The 26,373-nt window shown below is 44.7% G+C and overlaps 3 protein-coding genes and 1 long non-coding RNA gene across 4 annotated transcripts in view; all 4 read right to left on the bottom strand.

The window, feature by feature from the left end:
• Window positions 1–26,373, bottom strand: part of LOC143766085 (coilin-like) — an 833,506-nt gene that overhangs the window by 161,245 nt on the left and 645,888 nt on the right. The window lies entirely within an intron of this gene.
• LOC143769259 (uncharacterized) lies at window positions 829–2,282 on the bottom strand. Its single transcript, XR_013214310.1, has 2 exons — window positions 2,055–2,282; window positions 829–963 (listed from the first exon to the last, which is right to left on the bottom strand). It is a non-coding gene; the product is annotated as an uncharacterized LOC143769259 (long non-coding RNA).
• On the bottom strand, window positions 13,141–16,875 carry LOC143767024 (uncharacterized). The gene is made up of 5 exons (XM_077255043.1): window positions 16,816–16,875; window positions 16,683–16,688; window positions 16,451–16,594; window positions 14,361–14,725; window positions 13,141–13,482 (listed from the first exon to the last, which is right to left on the bottom strand). The coding sequence occupies exons 1-5, from the start codon at window positions 16,873–16,875 to the stop codon at window positions 13,293–13,295; spliced, it is 765 nt and encodes a 254-aa protein (XP_077111158.1). The 3' UTR covers window positions 13,141–13,292.
• Window positions 16,866–24,594, bottom strand: LOC143766087 (coilin-like). The gene is made up of 4 exons (XM_077253472.1): window positions 23,878–24,594; window positions 22,388–22,439; window positions 19,365–19,411; window positions 16,866–16,953 (listed from the first exon to the last, which is right to left on the bottom strand). Exons 1-4 carry the CDS (start codon window positions 24,129–24,131, stop codon window positions 16,944–16,946), a joined length of 363 nt encoding a protein of 120 aa, XP_077109587.1. The 5' UTR covers window positions 24,132–24,594; the 3' UTR covers window positions 16,866–16,943.

The raw sequence follows: 26,373 nt of genomic DNA, 5'->3' as shown, positions 1-26,373 counted from the left end.
CACACGGCTCCGCTCCGTACACCTCGTACACACACGGCTCCGCTCCGTACACCTCGTACACACACGGCTCCGCTCCGTACACCTCGTACACACCCGGCTCCGCTCCGTACACCTCATGCACACCCAGCTCTGCTCCGTACACCTCATACACACCCGGCTCCGCTCCGTACACCTCATACACACACTGCTCTGCTACATCCACCCAAACCCCTCCTGACCTCACACAAAAGCTTACCCTCCTCCAGCATGATGACAAACAGCACTGCACTACTGTCCTGCACTACACGGAAGCCCTTGATCATGTGACTCCAACTCCTCCCCTCCTGTGACCTCATCACAGGTCCTGTGCGCACAGAGCAGCTGCAGCTATAGTTGTGGTGTGCGGCTCTCTGCGGTGGAGGGGCTCTGCTGCGGGTCAAGTGCAGTCCCACCCGTGATCGCGAGTGCACGCGCAGCAGGGCCTGTAAGGAAGAATTATTTAAAGGGCCGGCGGCCCATTTTGTAGCTTAGAGTTCTTAGGAGCCCGCCCAGTCTGCTGGACTGGGTGGGCCCCTAAGCACTGCGGGCCCCGTCGCAATTGCGACCCCTGCGACCGCGGTAGTTACGCCCCTGCATATGAGGATAACCTCATCGGACACCATGGGTACAATAGCATTCTGTAACCTCTGGTCACATGGTCACCTCATCACTAAGGACCTTTATCGGTTTACATCATACTATATACTGCTGCAAATTAATATTATGTTTACTTTACTCTGCAATGCCTCATGCTGACATGGACTTATTATATTTATATATCACCACTATAGTATAGAAAAGGGAACAAAACCAAAGCAAACTTCATTTTATTTCGAGAAGCAAACATAATAAAAGTATATTTCTTCTTATTCCTCTGCTTTACAGCAATTGCATGGCTGCCTTTCTCCATCTTCATTATTGCCGCTTTGTGAATCGGTATCCGAGCTGGGGAGAAAAGAAAAATGTGATCAATATTGCACAGTGCAGCATTCTGCATATGACCTGGTATGGCACCTCGGCGACATTGTCACCTCCTAAAATATTATACATTATATACTATAATCCAAGAGGCTTATAGGCTGTGAGTCAGATCACAATAGTAGAAGATAGCAATGGAGATAAGAGTTGAGGGGTGTACAGAAATATGCTATGTGGAGTTTGTCCATTTTATTTTATAAAAATGTAATGTCTACCCCCTCTGCATAGCAATGTTTTCTACACACCAATTCTTATCTCCTTTGTTATCTGGGAGCTTCTGAGATGTCAGTGCCTGCAATCAGAAAGGTCAAGTGCAGACAACCTGGCTGTGGAGATGTGCAAGTTTTTGTCCAACTGATTGTCTTTTTTTTTCCCTTCATTACCTCTCTTACCACCTCCTGCCCCTGTCAGTGAACAACTTTAATGTATTCTGTGCTGATAGGCTGTGTACCTTCAGAGCAAAATACATGTATTACTGCCCAAGATGGCTGATCTAGAAGTTGCTCAGTGTTCATTGTCACTTTTTTATTTTTTTTTTATCAAAGGGTGGCTTTAGTCACCTGAACGACACCACTGCTCAACAAGGCTTCCTGCAGGACCCTCAATGATGTTGGAGATCAACTGATCTCTGAGTGTTATAGGTCCTGATGTACTGCAGGAAGCCTGGGTCAGCAGTGGCAGCATTCGGGTGTTTAACCCTTTCAATGCTCCGGTAGATGATATGTAGTGAACTGTCATATACCGGAGTACAAACCTCTTCACAGTGCTAATGCACTGTTCCCCAGCCAGTGTGCTAATTAAATATTGGCCGGAGCATGAACGCAGTCGAACAAAACAACCCTGCATGATGTGAGGGACTATCGTTTAGTGTCCGGTGATTGGATGTGCACAATTGGAACGATAGTGGCTCATCACCAACTACTGAGCGACAGTTGCTTAATGGTTGTGTGTAAAGTCGCCTGATGCTAAAATCCCATTGACAATCGAGGTGCTAGATGTGGGTGATAGCATGATAAATCATCCCTTGTAAAAGTACTTTCACAGGACTCTGCACCTACACTTTCATCTGGTTTGCTTCATCCTGTTTTTCCAGGGCATCGATTATTATTGTTAGAATTCTGTACACACGCCGACTTTTGACCTACAGAAAGAGTAATATGATTAAGAGGATGGAGTGTATTCAATGAGAGAGGAATTTTCTGTTAAGCACCACAATAAAATTTTTGCAGCTAAAGCACAGGGGACTTTGGTACAAAATGTGTTTTGCTTTTTTGTCATTAATGTCTTTAACCCCTTCACGTCGTGGCCCTTTTTAATTTTTGCGTTTTCGTTTTTCACTCCCCTCCTTCCCAGAGCCATAACTTTTTTATTTTTCCATCAATATGGCCATTTGAGGGCTTATTTTTTGCGGGACGAGTTGTACTTTTGAACGACACCATTGGTTTTACCATGTCTTTTACTAGAAAACAGGAAAAAAATTCCAAGTGCGGTGAAATTGCAAAAAAAGTGCAATCCTACACTTGTTTTTTGTTTGGCTTTTTTGCTAGGTTCACTAAATGCTAAAACTAACCTGCCATTATGATTCTCTAGGTCATTACGAGTTCATAGGCACCTATCATGTCTAGTTTATTTTTTATCCAAGTGGTGAAAAAAAATTCAAAACTTTGCTTAAAAAAAAAAAAAAAAAAGAAAACCATATTCCGATACCCGTAGCATCTCCATTTTTCATGGTCTGGGGTCGGGTGAGGGCTTATTTTTTGCGTGCCGAGCTGATGTTTTTAATGATACCATTTTGGCGCAGATACGTTCTTTTGATCGCCCGTTATTGCATTTTAATGCAATGTCGCGGCGACCAAAAAAACGTAATTCTGGTGTTTCGGATTTTTTTCTCGCTACGCTGTTTAGCGATCAGGTTAATGCTTTTTTTTAATTAATAGATCGGGCGATTCTGAACGCAGCGATACCAAATATGTGTATGTTTGATTTTTTTTTTAATTGTTTTATTTAGGATGGGGCGAAAAGAGGGTGATTTAAACTTTTATATTTTTTTCATATTTTTAAAAACATTTTTTTTTACTTGTGCCATGCTTCAATAGCCTCTATGGGAGGCTAGAAGCTGGCACAACTGGATCGGCTCAGCTACATAGCAGCGATCATCAGATCGCTGCTATGTAGCTGAAATGCAGGTGTGCTGTGAGCGCCGACCACAGGGGGGCGCTCACAGCAGGCCGGCATCAGTAACCATAGAGGTCTCAAGGACCTCTATGGTTACTGTCCTGACACATCGCCGACCCCCGATCATGTGACAGGGGTCGGCGATGACGTCATTTCCGGCCGCCCGGCCGGATGCGGTAGTTAAATGCTGCTGTCTGCGTTTGACAGCGGCATTTAACAGGTTAATAGCGGCGGGTGAATAGCGATTTCACCCGCCGCTATTGCGCGCACATGTCAGCTGTACAAAACAGCTGACATGTCGCGACTTTGATGCGGGCTCAGCGCCGGAGCCCACATCAAAGGGGGATTCACGGCATGCGCAGTACATGTACGGCGCATGTCGTGAAAGGGTTAATGTTTAATTCGTTGTTTTGATTTTTGTGAATGTTTTTCCCAGCAATATGCGCTCCTGAAGGATGATGATGGAACTCGATATTCTTATTCAAGGATGATTTTTATTTCAAACTAAAATACAACCGGTTTCGACATCTTGGAGTCATCCTCAGGTATAGGCATGACATTATACCTGAGGAAGACTCCAAGATGTCGAAACCGGTTGTATTTTAGTTTGAAATAAAAATCATCCTTGAATAAGAATATCGAGTTCCATCATCATCCTTCAGGAGCGCATATTGCTGGGAAAAACATTCACAAAGTGTTATCGCCTATGAAAGCACTGTTCAGTGCGCTCATCAGTTCCCAGATCTTTGCAGCAAACTGAGTGGAAAGAGGAATGGAGTGATCCATGGATTGAATCTATACACAGTATATCAAGACACCAAAAAGGTGAGTGGATTCACACTGAGTACACACCTTTGGAAACTAACTACTACACTCAGACGTCTGCGCTTCCCATTTCTCTCCCTATAATTCCCTCCTGTTTTGATTTTTAAAACTCTTTAATATTCATTTGTATGTATGCATCTATTTATTTATCTGTTCTCTGACTGCCTCCTCGAGGGTCTCCTTCCCCTTCTTCTTGGGTCGCTATCTGTGACTTCCACCTCAGGCTGTTCTCTGACTTCTTCCTCAAGGGTTTCCTGCCTCTTCTTCTAACCTCCATATCTGGATTCTCCTTCCCCTTCTTGGGCCGCTCCCCAACTACCTCCTTCTCCTCAGGGTTCCCTTTCTTCTTGGGCCTCTGTCTCACCTCCTTTCTTGGGGGCCACCTCACCCTTAAAGGGCCACTGTCACCCCCCTCCAGCCATTATAAACTAAAGAGCCACCTTGTGCAGCAGTAATGCTGCAGTCTAACAAGGTGGCTCTTTTAGTTTTTGATTAAGTTATTACCTCAATAAAGCGATTTGAAAATTGTCCACAAAGACCAGCTATTGTACCGGGAGGCGGTCCGAAGCGTCCTGTATGAATCCCCCAACGGCCGTCACTCTTCTCTTCAGGGGCGCTGGTTTCCGCCCCCTGAGCGGTGTTTCTTCTTAAATCCGGCGCTTGCGCTGTTCTTTCCTGCCTGGGGCCTGCGCAGTGTTTACTGTGAGTCACAGCACAGACGCAGGGTGCCTTACTGCGCCTGTGCCGGCAGTGCGGCCGCCCTGTTACTGAATCCCCGCCCCGCACTGTGTTATTCATTATGCACAGTGCGGGGCTGGCATTCCTGGGCATGCGCCGTGCACTGCGCTGTTCAGGCCCTCCCCCATCTCGGACGTTCTCCCTTGTTTGACGTTCCCCCTGCTCCCCCGCCTTCCAGCATTGTTATTTTCGGCTGCCAGATTCCAAAAGCTGGTGAGGATTAGTGTATATGGCGGCAAGCTGCTGTGTGCTTTGTCTCTCTCTATGTGTTTGTATGTTTTAATACAAATGCATATTTACACCAGCGGCAATGAAAATTAGGTACTTGTGTGGGTGGCCATAAATTACAAAGCACTGATGATCAATACTGTTTTTTGGGTGAGCATTATAGGTTCACATTGCGTTCGGGCAATACGTTTTGCGAATATAGCTAGCGTATTGCACCAGCGCAATGTCTTTAGCGGGATTGCTTTTGCCGATCCCGCTATCGCAGATCCACGATCTGCGCTAGCGAGGAACGGAGCTGGGACGCTGAAAGCAGCATCTGAGGTCCGACTGAAAATAACTGCACATCGCAAGGGCGTGCCTAAAAAATGGCATGCGCTAGCAATGCGATCCAGATCCTAAACACATTGCCGTCAATGGGTGCGCTAACGGACCCGTTGCATGGCATAACTTGCGACAATCACGCCATGCAGCGTACTCCTTTAGCGTTAACCCATTAACGCTTAGTGAACCTATTCGTAACGCACTGAACATCACTAAAGGAGGAGGGGTCTGCATTATACCGCATCAAAGAACAATAAACGTTGAGGGGTGACCATTATTACACCGTACTGCAGATCAATGCACGGTGAGGGGTCTGCATTATTATACCGCACTGATCATCAATAAACGGTGAGGGGGGATCATTATTATTCCGCACTATAGATCTATAAACGGTCATGGTGGAGCATTAAGTGGAGCACTTAAATACGTGGCACTGAAATACGTGGTACGTGGCACTGAAATACGTGGTACGTGGCACTGAAATACGTGGCACAGAAATACGTGGCACTGAAATACGTGGCACTGAAATACGTGGCACGTGGCACTGAAATACATGGCACTGAAATACGTGGCACGTGGCAATGAAATACGTGGTACGTGGCACTGAAATACGTGGCACTGAAATACGTGGTACATGGCACTGAAATACTTGACACAGAAATACGTGGCACTGAAATACGTGGCACGTGGCACTGAAATACGTGGCACTGAAATACGTTGCACTGAAATACGTGGCACTGAAATACTGGAAAAAATATTTTAATGAAATAAAAACACACACTTTTTGACAAGTACTTTATTTTACGCTTAATCCATTTGAAGACCCTCGACCTGCAACAGAAATAAAAAAAAACAACAAATTAATACTCCCTGGCCCTGTCTGCAGAAATCCAACGAGGGTCCCACGTCGATCTGCCATGGAGAACAGACACATCCGGAGATGTGTCTGCTCTCCACGGCTGCAGCAACACACTGACAGGTGCTCCGGCACCTGTCGGTGTCTTACTGTACATGCGCGAGAGTTTACCGGTGGTCATTGACCCCGGTACTCTCGCTTTACGGCACTACAGCGTGGGAAAGTTCACCCGCACCTGTAGTGCCGTAAATAGAGACACCGGCGCCATTGAACTCCGGAACAGTGCACGATACACTGATTTGTTTTGGTTTTTTTTGGACTTTTCCCCTAGGGTGAGGGCTTTGCGTACCTGTATGTGCTGTATGGTGAGTATATACTCTATGTTATATGTACTGTGTGTCATGTATTTTACGTTTCTTGTGTGTGGATTGTGTGTGTTTGTGTTTTGTGTTATTTACAATTGTGCTAAGTCGCCGGACACAGGCACAACTCTCCCATCCTAATACCGGATGGGAGTAGTAGTCCCATACGGCGACTTAGCACAATTTGGCGGCACTATCGTCGCATGGGGACACACACACACACGTACACAGACACATGGACAGACACACACACATACATACCAGATCGATCAAGCGCCCGACATCGATCCCCATGCAACGATATGCCTCCATGATGATAGCCACAACACTCCGCCCACGCAATTCCGCCCACGGACTTCCTCCCGCTTACCCGCACTTCCTGCTGCAGCGGTTTCTCCACCCATAACCGCAATCAAACCCGCAGATATTTTTTGATCTGTGGGTTTCACAGCGGGTTTGACCCTCACAACGGAGGTCTATGTGTGAAGAACCGCTGCAGTTCCGAACAAAGAAGTGATAGGCCACGTTCACACTTTGCGGCCTGCTCTGCGGGTTAATCCCGCAGCGGAATTGATAAATCTGCAAGGCAAAACCGCAGCGGTTATCCCTGCAGATTTATTGCGGTTTGTTCCGCGGTTTCTGCTGCGGGATTACTCCTGTACTATTGATGCTGCATATGCAGCAATATGCAGCATCAATAGTAATGTAAAAAATAAATAAAATTGGTTATACTCACCCTCCGATGTCCGGATCTCCTCTCTGCTGCAGGCGGCTGTGTCGACAAGGACCTTCGTGACGTCACGGTCATGTGACCGCGGCGTCATCACGGTCATGTGACCGCGACATCACCACAGGTCCTTCTCGGCACAGCAACTGAGACCGGACGCCGCGGGCAGCGCTGAGAGGTGAGTATAGCATCATTTTTTATTATAATTCTTATTTTTACACCAAAATATGGTCCCCAGGGCCTGGAGGAGAGTCTCCTCTCCTCCACCCCGGGTACCATCTGCACATTATCCGCTTAACTTCCCACAACGTGGGCACAGCCCCATGCGGAAAGTGAGTGGATCAATGCATTTCTATGGGTGCAGAATCGCTGCGATTCTGCACCAAGAAGTGACATGCTCCTTCTTTTTTTCCGCAGAAAAGCCGCGCGGCTTTTTCCGCGGAAATCCGCAGCGTGGCCACAGCGGGTTGTGTTTTCCATAGTGTAACATTGTACTGTACCCTGCATGGAAAACTGCTGCGGATCCGCAGTGTCAAATCCGCTGTGGATCCGTGGCAAAACCCGAAAAGTGTGAACATAGCCATATGCTGTGGGTTTTAAACCGCTGCGTTTCTGCGCGGGTTTTCCCGCAGCGTGTGCACAGCGGTTTGCGGTTTACATAATTTTACATGTTAATGTAAACGCTATGGAAACCGCAGCGGACCCGCAGCGGCAAAATCAACGCGGGTCCGCGGTAAAAACCGCAAAGTCTGAACATGGCCTTAGTATGCAATATTTACCTGTCCCGTTCCAACAATGCGCGATGCTCTGTCCTCCACATCCTCTGCCTGTGACGTTCAGTTCATAGGGCGCCCGCCCTGTGACTGAACAGTCACAGGCAGAGGACACGGAACATGTAGTGGCACGCATATGTGGAACGTGGGACAGGTTAACATTGCAAGTCCCGGGGCAATTAACTATCAGCTCCTACAGCTACTACAGCACCTGACCCCAACAGGGCGCCGGTGTCCCCGCCTGCTCAGGCCACCAGCACTCGGCGCCCAGCACAGCCACGCACGGCCTGCCGCACTCATCACAGCCGCCCGCACTCAGCAACGTCACCCGCACTCAGCACCGCCGCACTCGGTCACTAGAGCCTGAGAGAGAAAGTTTTTAACAACATATGGCAGAATGTAAACAGTAACAGTCAGAATGGGTGCAGCACATTACCACGGAATGGGAGCGCAGAATGGGAGCAGCACATGGCAGGATGGGGACGCAGGATGGAGCATCATATGACAGGATGGGGGCGCAGGATGGGAGCACATGGCAGGATGGGGGCACAGGATGGGTCAGCACATCACAAGATTAGAGAGCAAGATGGGAGTAGCACATACCAGGAATGGAGACCATATACCTATAAAAATGCCCGCCAATCCGGCGTACATCGTGTTCAATAGCTAATTTATATATACATTTACATTAATAGATAAACAATGTAATATCTATCTTTTATATGACATCTATATTCCTATCTACAATATTTCTAAATTTTTATTATTGATTTTATTTATTATTTTTTAAACATTTTCCTCTTGTTTATATTTTTCAGGTCACTACACAATACTGAGAATGCCATCTTGCATTGTTAATGGATGTGTTTTCAAACCTGGCAGGCCTGACCAGGCTGACCGTCCAATTTTACACAATTTTCCAAAGGATATAGTAATCATAAAGGAATGGCTTAGTGCAATGGGTCAGGAATTTGAAAATATAGATGTCTTATCCCCAAAAATTTTTGAAGGGAAAAAAAAAAACTCCTACAGATTATGTTCGAGTCACTTTGATTCTGATTCTTATATTGTGGATCAGCGAGGAAGAAGATTGCGACCGGGTGCAATACCTTCCATATTCCCTGTGTTAACACAGGGTGAAAATGTTATTTCTGAAAGTTTAGGAAGGAAGAAATTGCAGAAAAGGCAACGTCAACAACTTCTACCAACAAACACTGTGTCACATGATATTGCTGACTGTGCTTCTACACATAGTTCTAACACATCAGAATCCATTTCTAATGCAAGTGTAAACGTGACTGTTGACTCTTCGTGTTCGGATGTTAGTGGTAAAAAGTATGTTAGCTTCGGCATACAGACAGATTTTTCTTTGGAAAATTCTACTATATCATACAGTAACAAATTAGATATAACAACTCCTCCTCAACTACCTCAAAATGTGGACTATGCCACTCCAGCAAAGGTTCAACTTGCTATATGTACTCAAGATCACGAAAATGATTTCAGTTCCCCACTAAAGAAAAAAACAACTTTGTCTCACAAAAATAAAAAAAAATTAGATTTTGAAAAAGATTTCTTTGGAGGAAGTTCTATGCTATCACCTTTAACAAGTTTGACCCAAAATGAAGACACAGTGTTGGAAGAATTTTCTAAAAGCATGGATGATAGTGTGTCAGATGAAGATGATTCTGAATATATTCCACATTTTTCCAGTTTTAATGCATCTGAGGTCTGCACTTTGAACTCTAGTAGTGGAGTTGATAATTTCCCTATCATAGCCGATGACAACATAACAAGTCTAAAAAACTGTTGCTGATCGAAAACTCCTTGTTTTTGAGTCCTGTTTGGATATTCTAATTAAAAAAGTTAAATGTCAGTATAAATACGGTTACAACCATACAGTTATTTCATTCAAAAAAGAAATTGATGGTTGCAGCATCACAGTTACTGGATATTGTACTGTTGGACACAAGTTCAAAATTTTTAATTCACAGCCCAAAATTGGAAATTATGCTGCAGGAAACATTTTGATGGCTTCATCTATTCTTTTTAGTGGACTAAATTTTGAAAAAGTGAAAGAACTCTTTAATATATTGGGATTGCTGTCCATCTCATCCAAAACTTTTCATAGGTACCAAAGTAAGTTCCTTTTCCCGGCCATTGATCTTGCATGGAAAGAAGATCAAGAAAAAAATCGAAATGAACTTAGAGGGAAGAGCTTAGCCATTTCTGGTGACGGACAGTGTGACAGCCCGGGGCACAGTGCTAAATACTGTGTGTACACAATGATGGACACAATAACGGATAAGATTCTTGACTTTGAAGTTGTCCAACGTTCACAATGTAGTTCATCGGTTGCTATGGAGAAATTTGGTTTCAATATAACCATGAATCGTTTGTTAAATTCAGGTTTGCGCGTCAAAATTTTTGCCTCTGATCGTCATGTAGGGATACGGAAAAAAATGCGCGAAGATTATGCTAACATCAACCATCAGTTTGATGTTTGGCACTATGCGAAATCCATTAAAAAGAAGCTCCAAAAAGCAAGTCATCCGAAGCTATGCAAGGAAATCATTCCATGGATAGACAAAATAGCATTACACTTTTGGTGGTGTATCAAAACGTGTGACAATCAAAAAGAATTGCTTGAAGAGAAATGGCTTTCCTGCTTGGAACACATTACCAACAACCATCAGTGGGAAGGCAGGCTTTACAAACAATGCAGCCATGAATCTATTTTTCAGTCAGATGAAGAGGGGCGGATACTCTGGTTAAAAAAAGGAACACCGCCATTCCTAAAGATCAAGGACATTGTATCTAGCAAACAGTTACTAAACGACTTGCCGCACTTGGTGCTTAATTGTCACACTGGTTCACTTGAAAATTTTCATAGCCTTGCCTTGAAGTACAGGACCAAGCGCATACATTTCGGTATCGATGCAATGGAGGCACGGACAAAGCTTGCAGCGTTGACACACAACTGTAATGTGGGTAGACCGATAGCAACAGTCAAAGTTCAAAAACACAATACAGAGTCAGTTGGAACAAAACGGACAAAGTTAGTTTTTCCAAAGGGAAATTCAAGGTGGATCGTTAGAGATGTATTTGAAAAAGTCAATGTTGAATATCTTGAAGAAATGTGTGTCACAGTATTGCAGCTTGTAAATGGTGACATACAATCAACATGGATGTCGAGAGCTCCCACACTTCCCAGAAATCTCTGCAACTTAGAGCGACCACAAAAGGAAGACATTAAACGAAGACGTATTGCAAGATTCAAATAGAATTAACATTAAAAATTACACTTTAAGAATTTTTATTGTTTATAAAAAAGCGATGGAAAACAAAGTAATGATACATTATAAAAAAATATACATTAACATGTTATTTTATCCCAAGTTGTTTAATTAATAAAAAATTATTGTTTAATAATAACTTTTTGTTTTGATGATTATTTATACAGCATTGTGTTATGCACCACCTAGAGGCAGACTCTACAGCAAGAGCCATCCGCCGCCACAATAACATCATTACTATTAGTCAGACAACACATAGCAAGATTATGTATCACTATAAGTTGGCACAATACAAAGGCATCGGCTGTTCTACAATAGGCATTTTCACGTAGTATATTGAACAGCCCACGTACCAGATTGCACAGACAATTACTATTTAGCAAAGGTAAGTATGATATTGAACATGGACATAATATATTGCCCAGAAACGTAGCTTTTATGAAACACACTTATCTGTGGTCACAGGTACTTACTATCTTGAACTTGAGGAAATATTATATTGCACAGCCATGTAGTATTATGAATAACGACATAGTATGCAGTCCCGAGCAACTTATTATATTCCTTAGTGATATAGTATTTTGAACACCGACTTAGTATCTATACACGACACGTATTATAGTGCACAGCCACATATGTCAAAGATTAATAACTACAAAATAAATATAACGACATAACGACCCAAGGGCCACTTTTTGGTTAACATACTCAACATTCTCGTTTCTTCTTCTCAGCGTATATACGCCTCCTCATATACAATGGCGCTGCACCGATGGGCGCACGGCTGCCTACATCTTTCGTTCGTTCTCTGTATACATTGCGAAAACACACAGTTGACCGCTAAGTCTTAAGTGAAATTTCTCAATGCATTGCAAGGAAATGAAGATGGTCATAGAAAAAATAAAATAAACGCACAGAGGATGCCGAGTATAGCATCAACTGTAAAAAAAAAAACACCCTACAGTGTCCGTCAGGTACCTCGACGATTGCTTCTGTGTCAGTGCCGGCCGTAAAGCGCGTCACAGCTGTGATGTCAACGCTGTGCTCTGCTGTCACTTTACGGCCAGCACTCAATCACTGCGGGAAGCGGACGGCGAGGGACCTGACGGACAACAGAATGTGAGTACGTACTGTTTGTTTTTTTGTTCATTTTCAGTGATAACCAGGGTAAACATCTGGTTACTAAGAGCGGCCCTGCGCTTAGTAACCCTATATTTTCCATGGTTACAAGCAAACACATCGCTGTATCGGTGTAACACACACCGATCCAGTGATGACAGCGTGAGATCCAGCAAAGAAACTAAGTTTCAAACGATCTGCTACGACGTACGATTCTCAGCTGGGTGCCTGATCGTAGTAGCGTGTCACACATTCAGCGAGATCTTATGGATATCGCTGCAACGTCACGGATCGTGCCGTCGTAGCTATACAAGTGCCAATGTGAAACGGTACCCTAACCCTTGCCATAATCAGAACCCTAGAACTAACCCTAGCCCTAACCCTACCCCTAACCCTAGCACTAACCCTAACCCTAGCCCTAATGGCAAAATGTTAAAAATTAAATAATTTCAAAACTTTTTTAATTCAAAACTATGGTGTTGATTAAGGGGGGTTTGATTAACCTTTATAGCGTATAACTTCCACACAGAAAGTTATATATATTATCTAAAAATATATTACTGGTGTTAACATTAACTCAAAGAAACTGTTATTGAATTTTCAAAATTTATTCAACAGCTAACCACAAAAACATATATAATTACACAAAAACTTTTATAAATATAAAACAAGAATTCCAAATTGGCAAAATTCCCCCCACAACTGTTGAGGCTAAAAAAATCAAATATAATATTCCACACTTGGACTTATCTGTTATACTAAAGGTGTTACATTCCAATTTTTTTATTTATTTATTTTTTAAAAAAAATTTGTAAAGAAAAAATAACAATATTTAATGTTTCAAATTAAGAATTGTCCAACCGTTGAAAAAAAAAATTAGGGTAGAATACTAAATTCAGCGGGGGTATAATTGTGTAACTTGAAACCCATGTATTCTTCTTTGTCATCAGGAAAAGCTTCACGGACCAATTTGACAACACAGGGGGGTATTGGTCTTCGGTTGCCTTTACCAAGTAAGCCATGGATCCAGGCCGTAAATGCTCGATAAGCTGTCTTTCTTTTTAGGCTAGAAGAAAGTGTTGGAAAGACATTAGAAATTGATAAAAACCTTCACTTTTAAAAATTACACATATAATGAATCTAATTTTTATTGTGACTAAACTAAAAAGTTTAGTTGTAAACTGATTACGGGTGAACTTAATTGACAGGACAATGTGCGACACTAAAGTCTTGGTCCATAATTTTTCAGTGTATCTTTAAAGACACAATATGTGTGTGTGTTGGTTGACCGTCTTTAATTATATTGTATATTGCCATATTTGGGTGGTTAGATCAAATTATCTGTTGACGTTTATACATGTACATTTTCAAATAATTGTCTGATGGCTGCATGTCACCTTGACAGAGATGTTTAAGTGACTATGGTCTGATATGCAATAACACATTGACATAGAATAACCATTTATAGTTGTTTGTGGAATAGTCCAAAAAGAATGTAAACTAACTGTGACGCTATAAGAAAAATCCTAAAGTTGTACTGATTGACCTCGTTCTGTATGCCAAGGCTCATGCCATTGGTGAAATAGTGTCACATGGATGATAATAAAATTAATACTTGTGGTTAAAGATTGCAATGCACTGAGAAATTGTAGGCAACGTAGTCCATTGAACAACAAATCCATTCACCCTAAGAAATGTTGTTGGTTTTGTATGTTTACATTATTGAATTCCCTTGATCAAGATTCGCTTATACATCCTTACGCAATCTACGGCGATACACTATATAAGGCACTTGGCTGTGTAGCAGTGATTTTATTGACGCCTATGTCGTGAGATACGTTGTGATGGGTATACACTCAGTCACATGTGTGTCACATCTGATGAAAAATCAAATTTAAATAAATGTGTGTTGGCTATATTGCGAAAAGCTATTACTATACTTACCTATTAACAATTTTGTTTTGTGGAGGATGGGAATCAAGACACACAGTTGTTACCAGTATGTTTACCGTTGCCTCCCGTTCACAGAACGTGGTAAAATATTCATGGTCAGTAAGACAATTTATATTTCCAAGATATTCTTCTGCATTAGAAATTTCTCGGCAACAGATTGATTCCATATTTGTTGGCATCGGGACACATTTGCCACACTGGCACCAATCGACTGTTCCTATTCTATTTTCTTCAGTATTATCATCAAATTCGATATATCTTTGGTTGTCTACCACCAAGGGATTTGATGGAAAGCAGTCTGTATTTTCAAGGTTGCTACCAAACTTTATTTTTAGATCCGACAGCAACTTTTTCATCTGAAGTAAACAACAGAAATAGGTATGTGTTTACAGTAAATCTAAACAAATATACAACCCCCCCCCACAAAAAAAAAAAAAAAATTTGGTATATCTTTGCTACTTAAATCATGTAAATAATTAATTATCTGTTTAAAAAACACCACGAAATTAATAACATAAAAAAAAGGGGAATAAGGCTGACACCGCTGTAATACATACTATTGTCAAACTTTTTTTTTTGTGGTTATTTTGGAAGTTAAAGTGATCTATATATTTATTCGTACAGAAGGATTACTTCCGTCTGTAATTCTGTCATCAAATTCTTAAAAGTAAATCCCCCGTCGCTGTTCGGTCTCGCAAGCTCTCTGTCATGTCTGACGCATTCAAACAACGACGGACAAACTTAGATTAGTCCATCCCCTACTCCACCTGCAGTTAAGGTCCCTTCACACAAAACAACTTAACAACGAGAATGACGACGATCCGTTACGTTCCTGCGTCCTGCATAGCGCTCTCATTGTGTTTGACACGCAGCAGCGATCTGTCTCCTGCTGTGTTATCGCTGTTCGTCGGTAGAATTACAGAACTTTATTTTGTTGTCAGGTCGGCGTGTATCATCGTGTTTGACAGCAAAAGCAACGATGCCAGCGATGTTATACACTGGTAAGCATGTTAATTATCGGGTTACTAAGCGCGGCCCTGCAATTCTTTACCCAATGTTTACCCTGGTTACCCGGGTGCTGCAGGGGGACTTAGGCACAGTTTAAGACAGTTTCAACGAGAAAGAAGTCGTTCCCCAGATCGATGGTAGTTGGAGCAATCTTTCTGTGTGACAGCTCCCCAGTGACGCTGCAGCGATCGGCTCGTTGTCTACATCGCTGCATCGTCGCTGACTGTGACGGTACCTTTATTGTCCCCGGCGCTACACTCCATACTCCATGCTGGCCGCTGGGTAACATGCGCCTGCATATTCCTAAAGATTCAGCGCACAAACAGTGTAAATGGGTGCGTTAATGGACCTCGTTATTCCTTTGGATTGCATACTGTTACCGCTGCTATTAACCCTGTCTGACCCTGTTTTTAATATCGATGCGGCGTATGCAGCATCAATATTGTTAAAATAGTATTAATAAAAGTAAATCAAAACACCACCCAAAAAAAATAAATATTGTAAATGTACTGTGAGTTCCCTTATCCTCATAATGTTCTTGTTCATGCATTGCGGGCTAGAAAAATGATGACGTAGCAGTCTATAGACAGCGCTACATGATATATTTGCCAAACCGCAATGCATCTTTGGGATAGGACCTTCACTGATGTACTTGGATCTATCTGTGGACCATTGGACTAAGAGCATCTCATTACTTTATAATAGAATAATAATGGCTTTCTAGACATATGGTTCACACATTGCAATCTCTAACATGGTTTGGCTATGTGCAACGTTGTGGTTACATACACTATGTGTGGGATGTTATATAGTGCGTGTCTGTGCTAAATACAAAGTTTTGTGAAGTTATCAATAATCTACATTTTCGCAGATATACAACAATTTAGAGCCTGATTTTAAACAAGAATCACAATATTTTTTTTATTAACCCGCCAGACAATGCCTATATAATAATTGTATTCTTTAAAAAGGATTTATAGCTAAAAAACAGACATTTTGAATAATACCATATGTTGAATTTTCAGGAACCACAGCTAGGATATGAAGAAATTTTTTTAGGTAGTTTTACATACCTCTTCATCACTTTCATAAGCTTGGTCCGATACCAATTCTGCATTTTCTAATGGAATAGTACCACTGTGTTTACTGACTTCAGTTTCAATATTTACGTTTTCTTCGCAATTACCAATATCATGTTCTTCCTCGTTAAACAAAGACTGTAAACCACAAAAAAAAATTAGTTGATAAAGGTTCAAGAAATTATGTTTTTTTATGGGGCATGAGTGTTTAGGGATCAACACATACCGTTCTCTGCAAAGCAAAACACAGAGAATGGTCGTTCAAGCCCGCAGCATGGGTGTTAGCAGACAAATTTAAAAAGTCTGAATAAGTTTCATACTGTATATTGACACTATTGTAACAATAAAATAAAGACTACCTGGATATTCATAGAATCGTCCTCCACTAAGCATTCCAACATGTAATTGCTTTCAATCATAAACTGTGCATCTGGTAAAGATGAAATGTCATTACCGATGGTGAAGATTTTGTAATGCACAACATGCTCTACTTCATCCTAAAATTATGTAAAGAAAAAATTGAAATGTTAAATTAGCTTTGTGGACCAATAAAATTATGATTTATAATGAGACAACAAGTCACAAGGCTAAAATTTAAAAACAAATTAACAAGAATAATATAACAATATTTTATTTATACCTGTTTATGCAGCGCCCCAGAGTCCTGGTCGTTGCAGTACTGTGGCTCTGCCACTATGGGGAGCTATGGTACGTCTGATGGCACTGAAGGAATTCATCTGACCAGGTATCACAGACACCAATACACTTCACAGTCGGGCCTCCAGGGGGAGCGAAGGGTTCTATTCACTAGGCCACTCCTCACATACTGGTAAAACTGGGGGTCAGGCAGGAAGTTAGATCAGAAAGAAAGCTACTGGGAATCGAACAGGCAACACCTTGTGGCAGAGGGTGTTGCAGGGAGAGACCAGAAGGGTCCCTGTCAGGTTTGGGACCCTGACAGAGGCCTGGCAACGAGGAAGAACGCTACGGGACCGTGCCTGCTCAGAATAGCGGCGGTGCCCTAAGAAAGGAACTGAAGCGAGATATATTGTGCTGAGTGAGAAACGAGATCAAAGCAACAAGGAGAATACCAGTAGGAGTCGTGCTGTAAGACCGAGGCAACATTCTACTGAGGCGCACAGCCGGCGGCCGGAACACCGAGGAAGTATTTATATATCTAGCTCCAAGCAATACTTCAAACCTACGGCAGGACAGTCAGTCATAGGCGGGCTGTCTCACCTAAATCACCTAAGAAGACATAGGGGGCAACCTGTGGAGAGGGGCGACTCTAGGGTCCCGGAAGAGCTCCGAGCCTACCCGTCATACGGGTGCGTCCTAACCCTAACACCGGGAGGGACGGATTAGCAGAACATCATCTAATCGAGTTGTGAGGGAACATGAGAAACAGACACAACAGTTGTGGGGACTTTCCGTAAGCACAGCAGGGGAGGACCACAACACATAGCGCAAGCAGGAAGGCACAGATTTCCACCTGCAAGGAGAACTGTGGAGGTGCCATCGGACCGGCCGGACTTGCGCAGCCTGGTTAACCGTATTCCGGACTGAGGACCCAGAGATCTTCAGTAAAGAGGTAAAGAGACTGCAACCTGGTGTCCGCGTTATTTACTGCACCGCACCACCACCATTCACCACCACCTTCCCATTGCACGCCCCCGCGCAGGCAGGGCCACAGACCGGGTCTAGCCACCGTGACAACCCCAGACCAGAGACTCAGAGGCCCGGTACCGGGTACCCCTCGGCCCTGCGGCGGCGGCGATGCGCTGCATTTATATTGTACAACTCTTTGTTAAAGGGCCACTGTCACCCCCTACAGCATTTATAAACTAAAAAAGCCACCTTGTTCATCAGTAGTGCTGCAGTCTAACAAGGTGGTTCTTTTCTTTTTTGTTTCTGTTGTTCCCACAATAAATGTATTTATTATTTAGCAGAAATAGCTTTCTTTGTACCTGTAGGTAGGTCTTCTGCCTGTCACATGCGCACAGATCATTTGCCGTCCTTGCGCTTGTGTCGTGCTCCGTTATGCGCCTGTGCGGGCAGTGCGGCCAGCATGTTGCTGAATCCCCGGCCCGCACTGTGTTATGCATTATGCACAGTGCGGTGATGGGATTCCTGGCCATGCGCACTGGGTCTGTCACACGCTGCCCTGGTCCCCCGCCTTACAGCATTGCCCGAATTTACATTTTTAATTGCCGAAGTTTTGAACAAGCACAAAGAACAACGCTGGAAGGCCTGGTGGAGCGTCTGACAAGCGCAGTGAGCATGCCCATGAATCCCAGCACCGCACTGTGCAACATGCATGTTGGGCGCTTCTAAGAGGAGGCTTCAGAACCACCTACAGGTACAAAGAGAGCTACTGCAATGTGATTTGTCTCTGTAGCGCATCGCTAGCGCATGCCATTTTGCAGGCGTGGTAGCGATGTGCCGTTCTTTTGAGACGGACAAGCATCATCCAAGGTGCGCCTGAGGTCCATTCATCGCTCGCTCAGATCAGGGGATCTGCAATAGCGGGACTGGAGAACAAAAACCACAAAAATAAATTGCGCTGGTGCAATACGCTAGCGCTATGCGCTTAAAGAAATGCCACAATCCAATTTTAAATTTATAGAAAAACACATAACCACCAAAAAAATTTCCTAGAAATGTACTAAAACTAAACAATATTCATATAACACTCACATGGAAAAAGAAAATCAAGATGAAAATAACTGTATTGGAGGTGAAGGCAGTGAGGCCATTGGTGCAGACTGATAACAGGGATTAGACACCAGTTTAGTTTAGCCACAAACAGCAATACAATATGAACCGGTGAGCGCACACTTTTTTTAATTTTTTTTTATATTTTTAGTGGGGGGGTGGGGGTGTGTTTAAATTAACAAAATTTACTTACCATGTTTGGAAAAGTCTCCTGGTTATTGCTTGCCATAATACTGTAATCTGGAAATTAAATAAATAATGATTACCACAAATATATTATTTTTAAAATGTATTCTTTTTACTAAAATTTTTTAATGACAAATACTGTTATTTTTGGAAAATTACACAGCGGAAGTTTGATTATGTACATATGCATGTATGTGTGTGTGTGTATATATATATATATATATATAAATATATATATATATATATATATATATATATATATATTTATATATATATATATAAATAAATAAATAAATATATATATATATATTTATAGACATATTTATTTATGTTTTCATTTTTGAAAAAAAATTTATGGAAACCTTAATTATCATTAGCAATACGTCTACAGAGTGGTGTAATGTTCAACCGTCTTCGTATATTGCTCCACAGCACAGCATAATGTTACAACATAAACTTACTTTGTTACATAGTGCGGTATAATGTTCCCCCATCACCGTATGTAGTTGCATGGCACAGTGCGGTATAATTGTCCACCATCTGCGTAAATTGCTCCACAGTGCGGTAAAATGTTACACCTTCACCGTATATCGGTCCACAATGCGGTATCATAATGCTCACCACGCACTGTTTATTGATGTGCAGTATGGTATCATAATGCTTCCCGCTGGCCTTTTAGTGATCATCCGCGCGGTGTAATAATGCTGACCCCTCACCGTGTAATGTTATGCAGTACGCTCTAATAATGCTCCACCATTACAGTTTATTGATGTAAGTGCCACGTGCCACGTATTTCAGTACCACGTATTTCAGTACCACGTATTTCAGTGCCACTTATTTCAGTGCCACTTATTTCAGTGCCACGTGAAACGTATTTCAGTGCCACATATTTCAGTGCCACGTATTTCAGAGCCACGTATTTCAGAGCCACGTATTTCTGTGCCACGTATTTCAGTGCCACGTGCCACGTATTTCAGTGCTACGTATTTCAGTGCCACGTATTTCTGTGCCATGTGCAACGTATTTCAGTGCCACGTATTTCAGTGCCACGTATTTCAGTGCCACGTACCACGTATTTCAGTGCCATGTGCAACGTATTTCAGTGCCACGTATTTCAGTGCCACGTACCACGTATTTCATTGCCACGTATTTCAGTGCCACGTATTTCATTGACACGTGCCACGTATTTCAGTGCCACATATTCCAGTGCCACTTGTCACGTATTTCTGTGCCACGTATTTCAGTGCCACGTACCACGTATTTCAGTGCCACGTGCCAAGTATTTCAGTGCCACGTATTTCAGTGCTACGTATTTCAGTGCCACGTGCCACGTATTTCAGTGCCACGTGTCACGTATTTCAGTGCCACGTATTTCAGTGCCACGTGTCACGTATTTCAGTGCCACGTATTTCAGTGCCACGTATTTCAGTGCCACGTATTTCAGTGCCACGTATTTCAGTGCCACGTGCAACGTATTTCAGTGCCACGTATTTCAGTGCCACGTACCACGTATTTCATTGCCACGTATTTCAGTGACATGTATTTCATTGCCACGTGCCACGTATTTCAGTGCCACGTATTTCAGTGCTCCACTCAATGCTCCACCATGACCGTTTATAGATCTGTAGTGCGGAATAATAATGATCCCCCCTCACCGTTTATTGATGATCAGTGCGGTATAATAATGCAGACCCCTCACCGTGCATTGATCTGCAGTACGGTGTAATAATGGTCACCCCTCAACGTTTATTGTTCTTTGATGCGGTATAATGCAGACCCCTCCTCCTTTAGTGATGTTCAGTGCGTTACGAATAGGTTCACTAAGCGTTAATGGGTTAACGCTAAAGGAGTACGCTGCATGGCGTGATTGTCGCAAGTTACGCCATGCAACGGGTCCGTTAGCGCACCCATAGACGGCAATGTGTTTAGGATCTGGATCACATCGCTAGCGCATGCCATTTTTTAGGCACGCCCTTGCAATGTGCCGTTATTTTCAGTCGGACCTCAGATGCTGCTTTCAGCGTCCCAGCTCCGTTCCTCGCTAGCGCAGATCGTGGATCTGCGATAGCGGGATCGGCAAAAGCAATCCCGCTAAAGACATTGCGCTGGTGCAATACGCTAGCTATATTCGCAAAACGTATTGCCCGAACGCAATGTAAACCTATAATGCTCCCCCAAAAAACAGTATTGATCATCAGTGCTTTGTAATTAATGGCCACCCACACAAGTACCAAATTTTCATTGCTGCTGGTGTAAATATGCATTTGCATTAAAACATACAAACACATAGAGAGAGACAAAGCACACAGCAGCTTGCCGCAATATACAGTAATCCTCACCAGATTTTGGAATCTGGCAGCCGAAAATAACAATGCTGGAAGGCGGGGGAGCAGGGGGAACGTCAGACAAGGGGGAACGTCCGAGATGGGGGAGGGCCTGAACAGCGCAGTGCAGTTCGCATGCCCAGGAATGCCAGCCCCGCACTGTGCATAATGAATAACACAGTGCGGGGCGGGGATTCATCAACAGGGCGGCCGCACTGCCCGCACAGACGAAGTCAGGCACCCTGCGTGTGAGTGATGACGGCCAAAGAAGACTGCGCAGGCCCCAGGCAGGCACGCACAGCGCAGGCGCCGGATTTGAAGCAACAACGCGAAGGGGGCGGGTACCATCGGCCCTGAAGACAAGAGTGATGGCAGTTGGGGGATACAGAGAGGACGATTCGGACCGCCTCCCGGTACAATAGCTGGTACGTTTGGCCAATTTTTAAAACGTTTTATTGCGGTAATAACTTAATCAAAAACTAAAAGAGCCACCTTGTTAGACTGCAGCATTACTGCTGCACAAGGTGGCTCTTTTAGTTTATAACGGCTGGGGGGGTGACAGTGGCCCTTTAACCTTCTTGCTTGGCCTCACTGGAACCTCATGCTCCGTGGGTGACTCCCTGCTGTTCTCAGGGCTCCCTCTGTGGACACTTCTTACCTTCTTGAGGTCTCTGTAGTCAGTCTCCTCCACGACCCTAGGACTCACCTTGGCTGTCTGTCGTAAGCTGTCCTCTTGGTGACTCTCTTCCCATTTCACACTGCAGACAGAAGAAGCATATTAAGAAGGGGTTGACAACACATGGCACTGCAGGGAGCGCTGCTCTGAGGGAGTGATTACATTTTATATATTATTCCAGGGAGCTCATTATTTCTGGAAGCGGACAGCACCACAGCAAACTGTGTCTGCCAGGAATGACACTGATCAGAGTTCGGCGTTTGCTAACACCAGTCACGGCCACATACCGCACCTCCGGTGACTTATAACAGAGCTGGTCATAGATGTGGCTAGTTCTTGTAGAAAAATGTGGGATACACAACTTCTATGATACCTAGCATGCAGCTCAGCTCCGTACACTGAATGCACACCTGGCTCCGCTCCATACACCTCATACACACCTGGCTCTGCTCCGTACACCTCATACACACCCGGCTCTGCTCCATACACCTCATACACACACACGGCTCCGCTCCATACACCTCATACACATGCAGCTCTGATCCGTACACCTCATACATACCTGGCTCCGCTCCGTACACCTCATACACACCTGGCTCTGCTCCATACACCTCATACACACACACACGGCTCCGCTCCATACACCTCATACACATGCAGCTCTGCTCCGTACACCTCATACACACCTGGCTCTGCTCCGTACACCTCATACACACACACACACGGCTCCGCTCTATACACCTCGTACACACACGGCTCCGCTCCATACACCTCATACACTTGCAGCTCTGCTCCGTACACTGAATACACACCTGGCTCCGCTCCGTACACCTCATACACACCTGGCTCTGCTCCATACAGCTCGTACACACACGGCTCCGCTCCATACATGTCGTACACACCCGGCTCCGCTCCATACACCTCATACACATGCAGCTCTGCTCCGTACACTGAATGCACACCTGGTTCCGCTCCGTACACCTCATACACACATGGCTCTGCTCCGTACACCTCATACACACAGGGCTCCGCTCCATACACCTCATACACATGCAGCTCTGCTCCGTACACTGAATACACACCTGGCTCCGCTCCGTACACCTCATACACACCTGGCTCTGCTCCATACAGCTCGTACACACACGGCTCCGCTCCATACATGTCGTACACACCCGGCTCCGCTCCATACACCTCATACTCACACGGCTCCGCTCCATACACCTCGCACACACACCATGGCAACCAGCACAGCAGAGTCCTTCAATCCATGGAGGTCCCGATCATGTGACCTCATCACAGGTCCTGTTTGCACAGAGCAGCCAAGATGCAGGGATGACCGGCTGGTGGGTTGTGAGCAGGGGCGCGCGAGTGACTGCAAGTGTCAGGGACTATGGAGAGTCGGCACCAGGTGTTCTGACTGCCGCTCTGCCGCCCCCTGTCTTTCAGTGACGGCTGCCGTCTGAAGCAAAGGGCTCAACTTGCCCCATGATAGCGGCGCCCCTGGTGACGTCAGACCTCACCTGATGGTGTCGTTGTCCCGGATGATGCGCACGTTCTCCCTGGGGTGCAACAGACGTCCGTCCAGGTACAGGGACAGCGCCCCCTGGCGGCCGTAATAGAATCGCTCCCTGATGATGGCACTCACATCGGTGACGGCCCGGCAATTCTCCGAGTCCAGCAAGAACCAAAAGTCGCTGCTCTCCGGGATCGCGGGCGGCGGGTAATCAAACCTGAGCCTGATCCGCAGCTCTGTGGGGCTGTATGGAGCCGCCATGTTCAGTGCACAGTGATGACAACTGACACAACGGGTTGCTAGGAGACGCAAGTCAGGTGGTGTGAGTCACGTGACAGCGCGGAAACCCCCAAGACCTGACGGCAGATCACATGACCGGCAACATGGCGAGCGGCCTACGCAGTAGCGTAGCTACTGGGGGGGCAGAGGGGGCCATTGCCCCGGGCCCAGTCACCTGAAGGGGCCCTCCGGGAGATCCACTGCCGAGTCTAAGGTGTCAGGGAGAGAGCAGCACAATGCCGGCTGCAGAGCCTCCCTCCGTGCAGAGTGCAATGTGGTCTCACCAGAGGAATCTCTTCCTGGCTGGCAGTAGCAGCAGCTGCAGTTCCTTTCTGGCTGTGCAGTCAGTGTGCACGCTTGGTTTGGCTGAGGCACGCTGGGTCCTAGTGCTGCCCTGCTTCCATCTATCTGGTCACTTCCTGGTTCTCCTCACTGTCTGCCTGAAAACTTCATCAGTAAGTGGGGATGGAATTCATTAGAGTAATTCGATGTAGGCATATCATGGTCACTGTGGGGGTGAATGTGAGAGGATTGTGATATTGTAGGGGCTGAAGTGGGAGAGGAGGACAGTGCACTGTGGGGTAAATGTGAAACGATGGGGGTTATTGTGGGTGTGCAGGGGGACAGGGAACTGTGGGGGTGAATGAGAGGATGGTGGTATTGTGGGAGGGGGACAGGGTACTGGGGGTGAATGGTAGAGTTTGAGGGTATTGTGAGGGCTGACGTGGGTGAGGGGGCACTGGGGGGATGATTATTACTATTATACTGTTTAATGTTATGAGATATGCACTCTCATCATATGTGAGGGTATGTGCCCTCGAGGTGTATTGGCAGCGCTTTGGACGCAGCAGATACCCCGCTCTACCCAAAGCGCTGCCCCCTGTTGTACGTGCGGTGATTCCGCATATATTCATTGAACACAGGTGGAATCACCGCATCCTATTCATAGACTGTTTTATTTATCTTGTGGAGACGGAGCATCTCCACAAGATAAATAGACACGCTGCTGTGTTTCACACTATTGGATTAATAATGGATAGGTGTCATAATTGACGCCTCTCCATTATTAATCTGGCTTAATGTCACCTTACAATACCAAGGTGGCATTAACTCTTCATTACCCCATATCCCACCGCTACAGGGAGTGGGAAGAGAGTGGCCAAGTGCCAGAATAGGCGCATCTTCCAGATGTGCCTTTTCTGGGGTGGCTGGGGGCAGATGTTTTTAGCCACGGGGGGGGCAATAACCATGGACCCTCTCCTGGCTATTAATATCTGCCCTCAGTCACTGGCTTTACCATTCTGGCGGAGAAAATTGCGCGGGAGCCCACGCCAATTTTTTCCGCCATTTAACCCTTTATTTTAGCAGCTACAGCGCTGACATTTTGCACATACACTACTAACATTAGTAGTGTGGAATATGCAAAAAAAAAGGGGATATGAGATGGTTTACTGTATGTAAACCATGTCTCATATCCTGTCGGGTTTAGGCAGGAGAAATGAAAAGCCGGCAATTGAATTACCGACTTTTCACTAACACCGCTGCGTATTTCTCGCAAGTCACACTGCTGGTCCGTGTGGAATCCGTATTTTTCTCGCCCCCATAGACTTTCATTGGCGATTTTTTTTTGAGCAATACGCTGACAAACGCAGCATGCTGCGATTTTGTACGGCCGTAGAACGCCGTATATTACGGATCCGTAATATACGGCTGATAGGACTAGACCCATTGAGAATCATTGTGCCGTATGTAATGCGAGTTTTACGGACGTAGTTTCTGCGCTCTTACGTCCGTAAAACTCGCATGTGTGACGGCAGCCTAATAGTTGCTGTCTTGGGGGCTGGAGATGGGGAGGTCGGGGGCTTGTTATTATTGCGAGCTGGGTCTCTTATAAGTATTAGTTAAACAAGCATAGCAAAGAAGGTTAATATTACTATAAGGGTATGTTTCCACGGTCAGGAAACGCTGCTTGTTTGACGCTGCGCAGAGCTGCAGCGTCAAACACACAGCGTCCAGATGTTCCAGCATAGTGGAGGGGATTTTATGAAATCCCGTCTCCACTATGCGTGGAAACCCGCACGCGGCGGCCCTGCGACTCCGGACATGCTGCGCGTCTTTTCAGATCGCAGCCTGTCCGTACACATTGCGGGGACGCAGCGTCCCCGCAAGGCATATCACAGGGCCCTATGGGAGAGAGCGATCATCCCGGATGTGAAGAGTTAAC

Source organism: Ranitomeya variabilis, chromosome 4, assembly GCF_051348905.1.
Source record: "Ranitomeya variabilis isolate aRanVar5 chromosome 4, aRanVar5.hap1, whole genome shotgun sequence".
Lineage (NCBI taxonomy): Eukaryota > Metazoa > Chordata > Amphibia > Anura > Dendrobatidae > Ranitomeya > Ranitomeya variabilis.
The sequence above is the reverse complement of the archived record's forward strand: the minus strand, read 5'-3'. Positions and strand labels throughout refer to the sequence as shown.

Bases quoted from the DNA above. Each gene is read 5' to 3' on its own strand.
- LOC143767024 (XM_077255043.1), bottom strand. From the start codon at position 16,875: ATGATTGAAAGCAATTACATGTTGGAATGCTTAGTGGAGGACGATTCT. The intron at 14,726-16,450 runs GTATGTAAAACT...TGTTTACTTCAG, and splicing joins CTTATGAAAGTGATGAAGAG to ATGAAAAAGTTGCTGTCGGA. The intron at 13,483-14,360 runs GTAAGTATAGTA...ACTTTCTTCTAG, and splicing joins CAAAACAAAATTGTTAATAG to CCTAAAAAGAAAGACAGCTT.
- LOC143766087 (XM_077253472.1), bottom strand. From the start codon at position 24,131: ATGGCGGCTCCATACAGCCCCACAGAGCTGCGGATCAGGCTCAGGTTT. The intron at 22,440-23,877 runs GTGAGGTCTGAC...TTCTGTCTGCAG, and splicing joins CGGGACAACGACACCATCAG to TGTGAAATGGGAAGAGAGTC. The intron at 19,412-22,387 runs GTGAGTCCTAGG...TTTAATTTCCAG, and splicing joins GCTTACGACAGACAGCCAAG to ATTACAGTATTATGGCAAGC.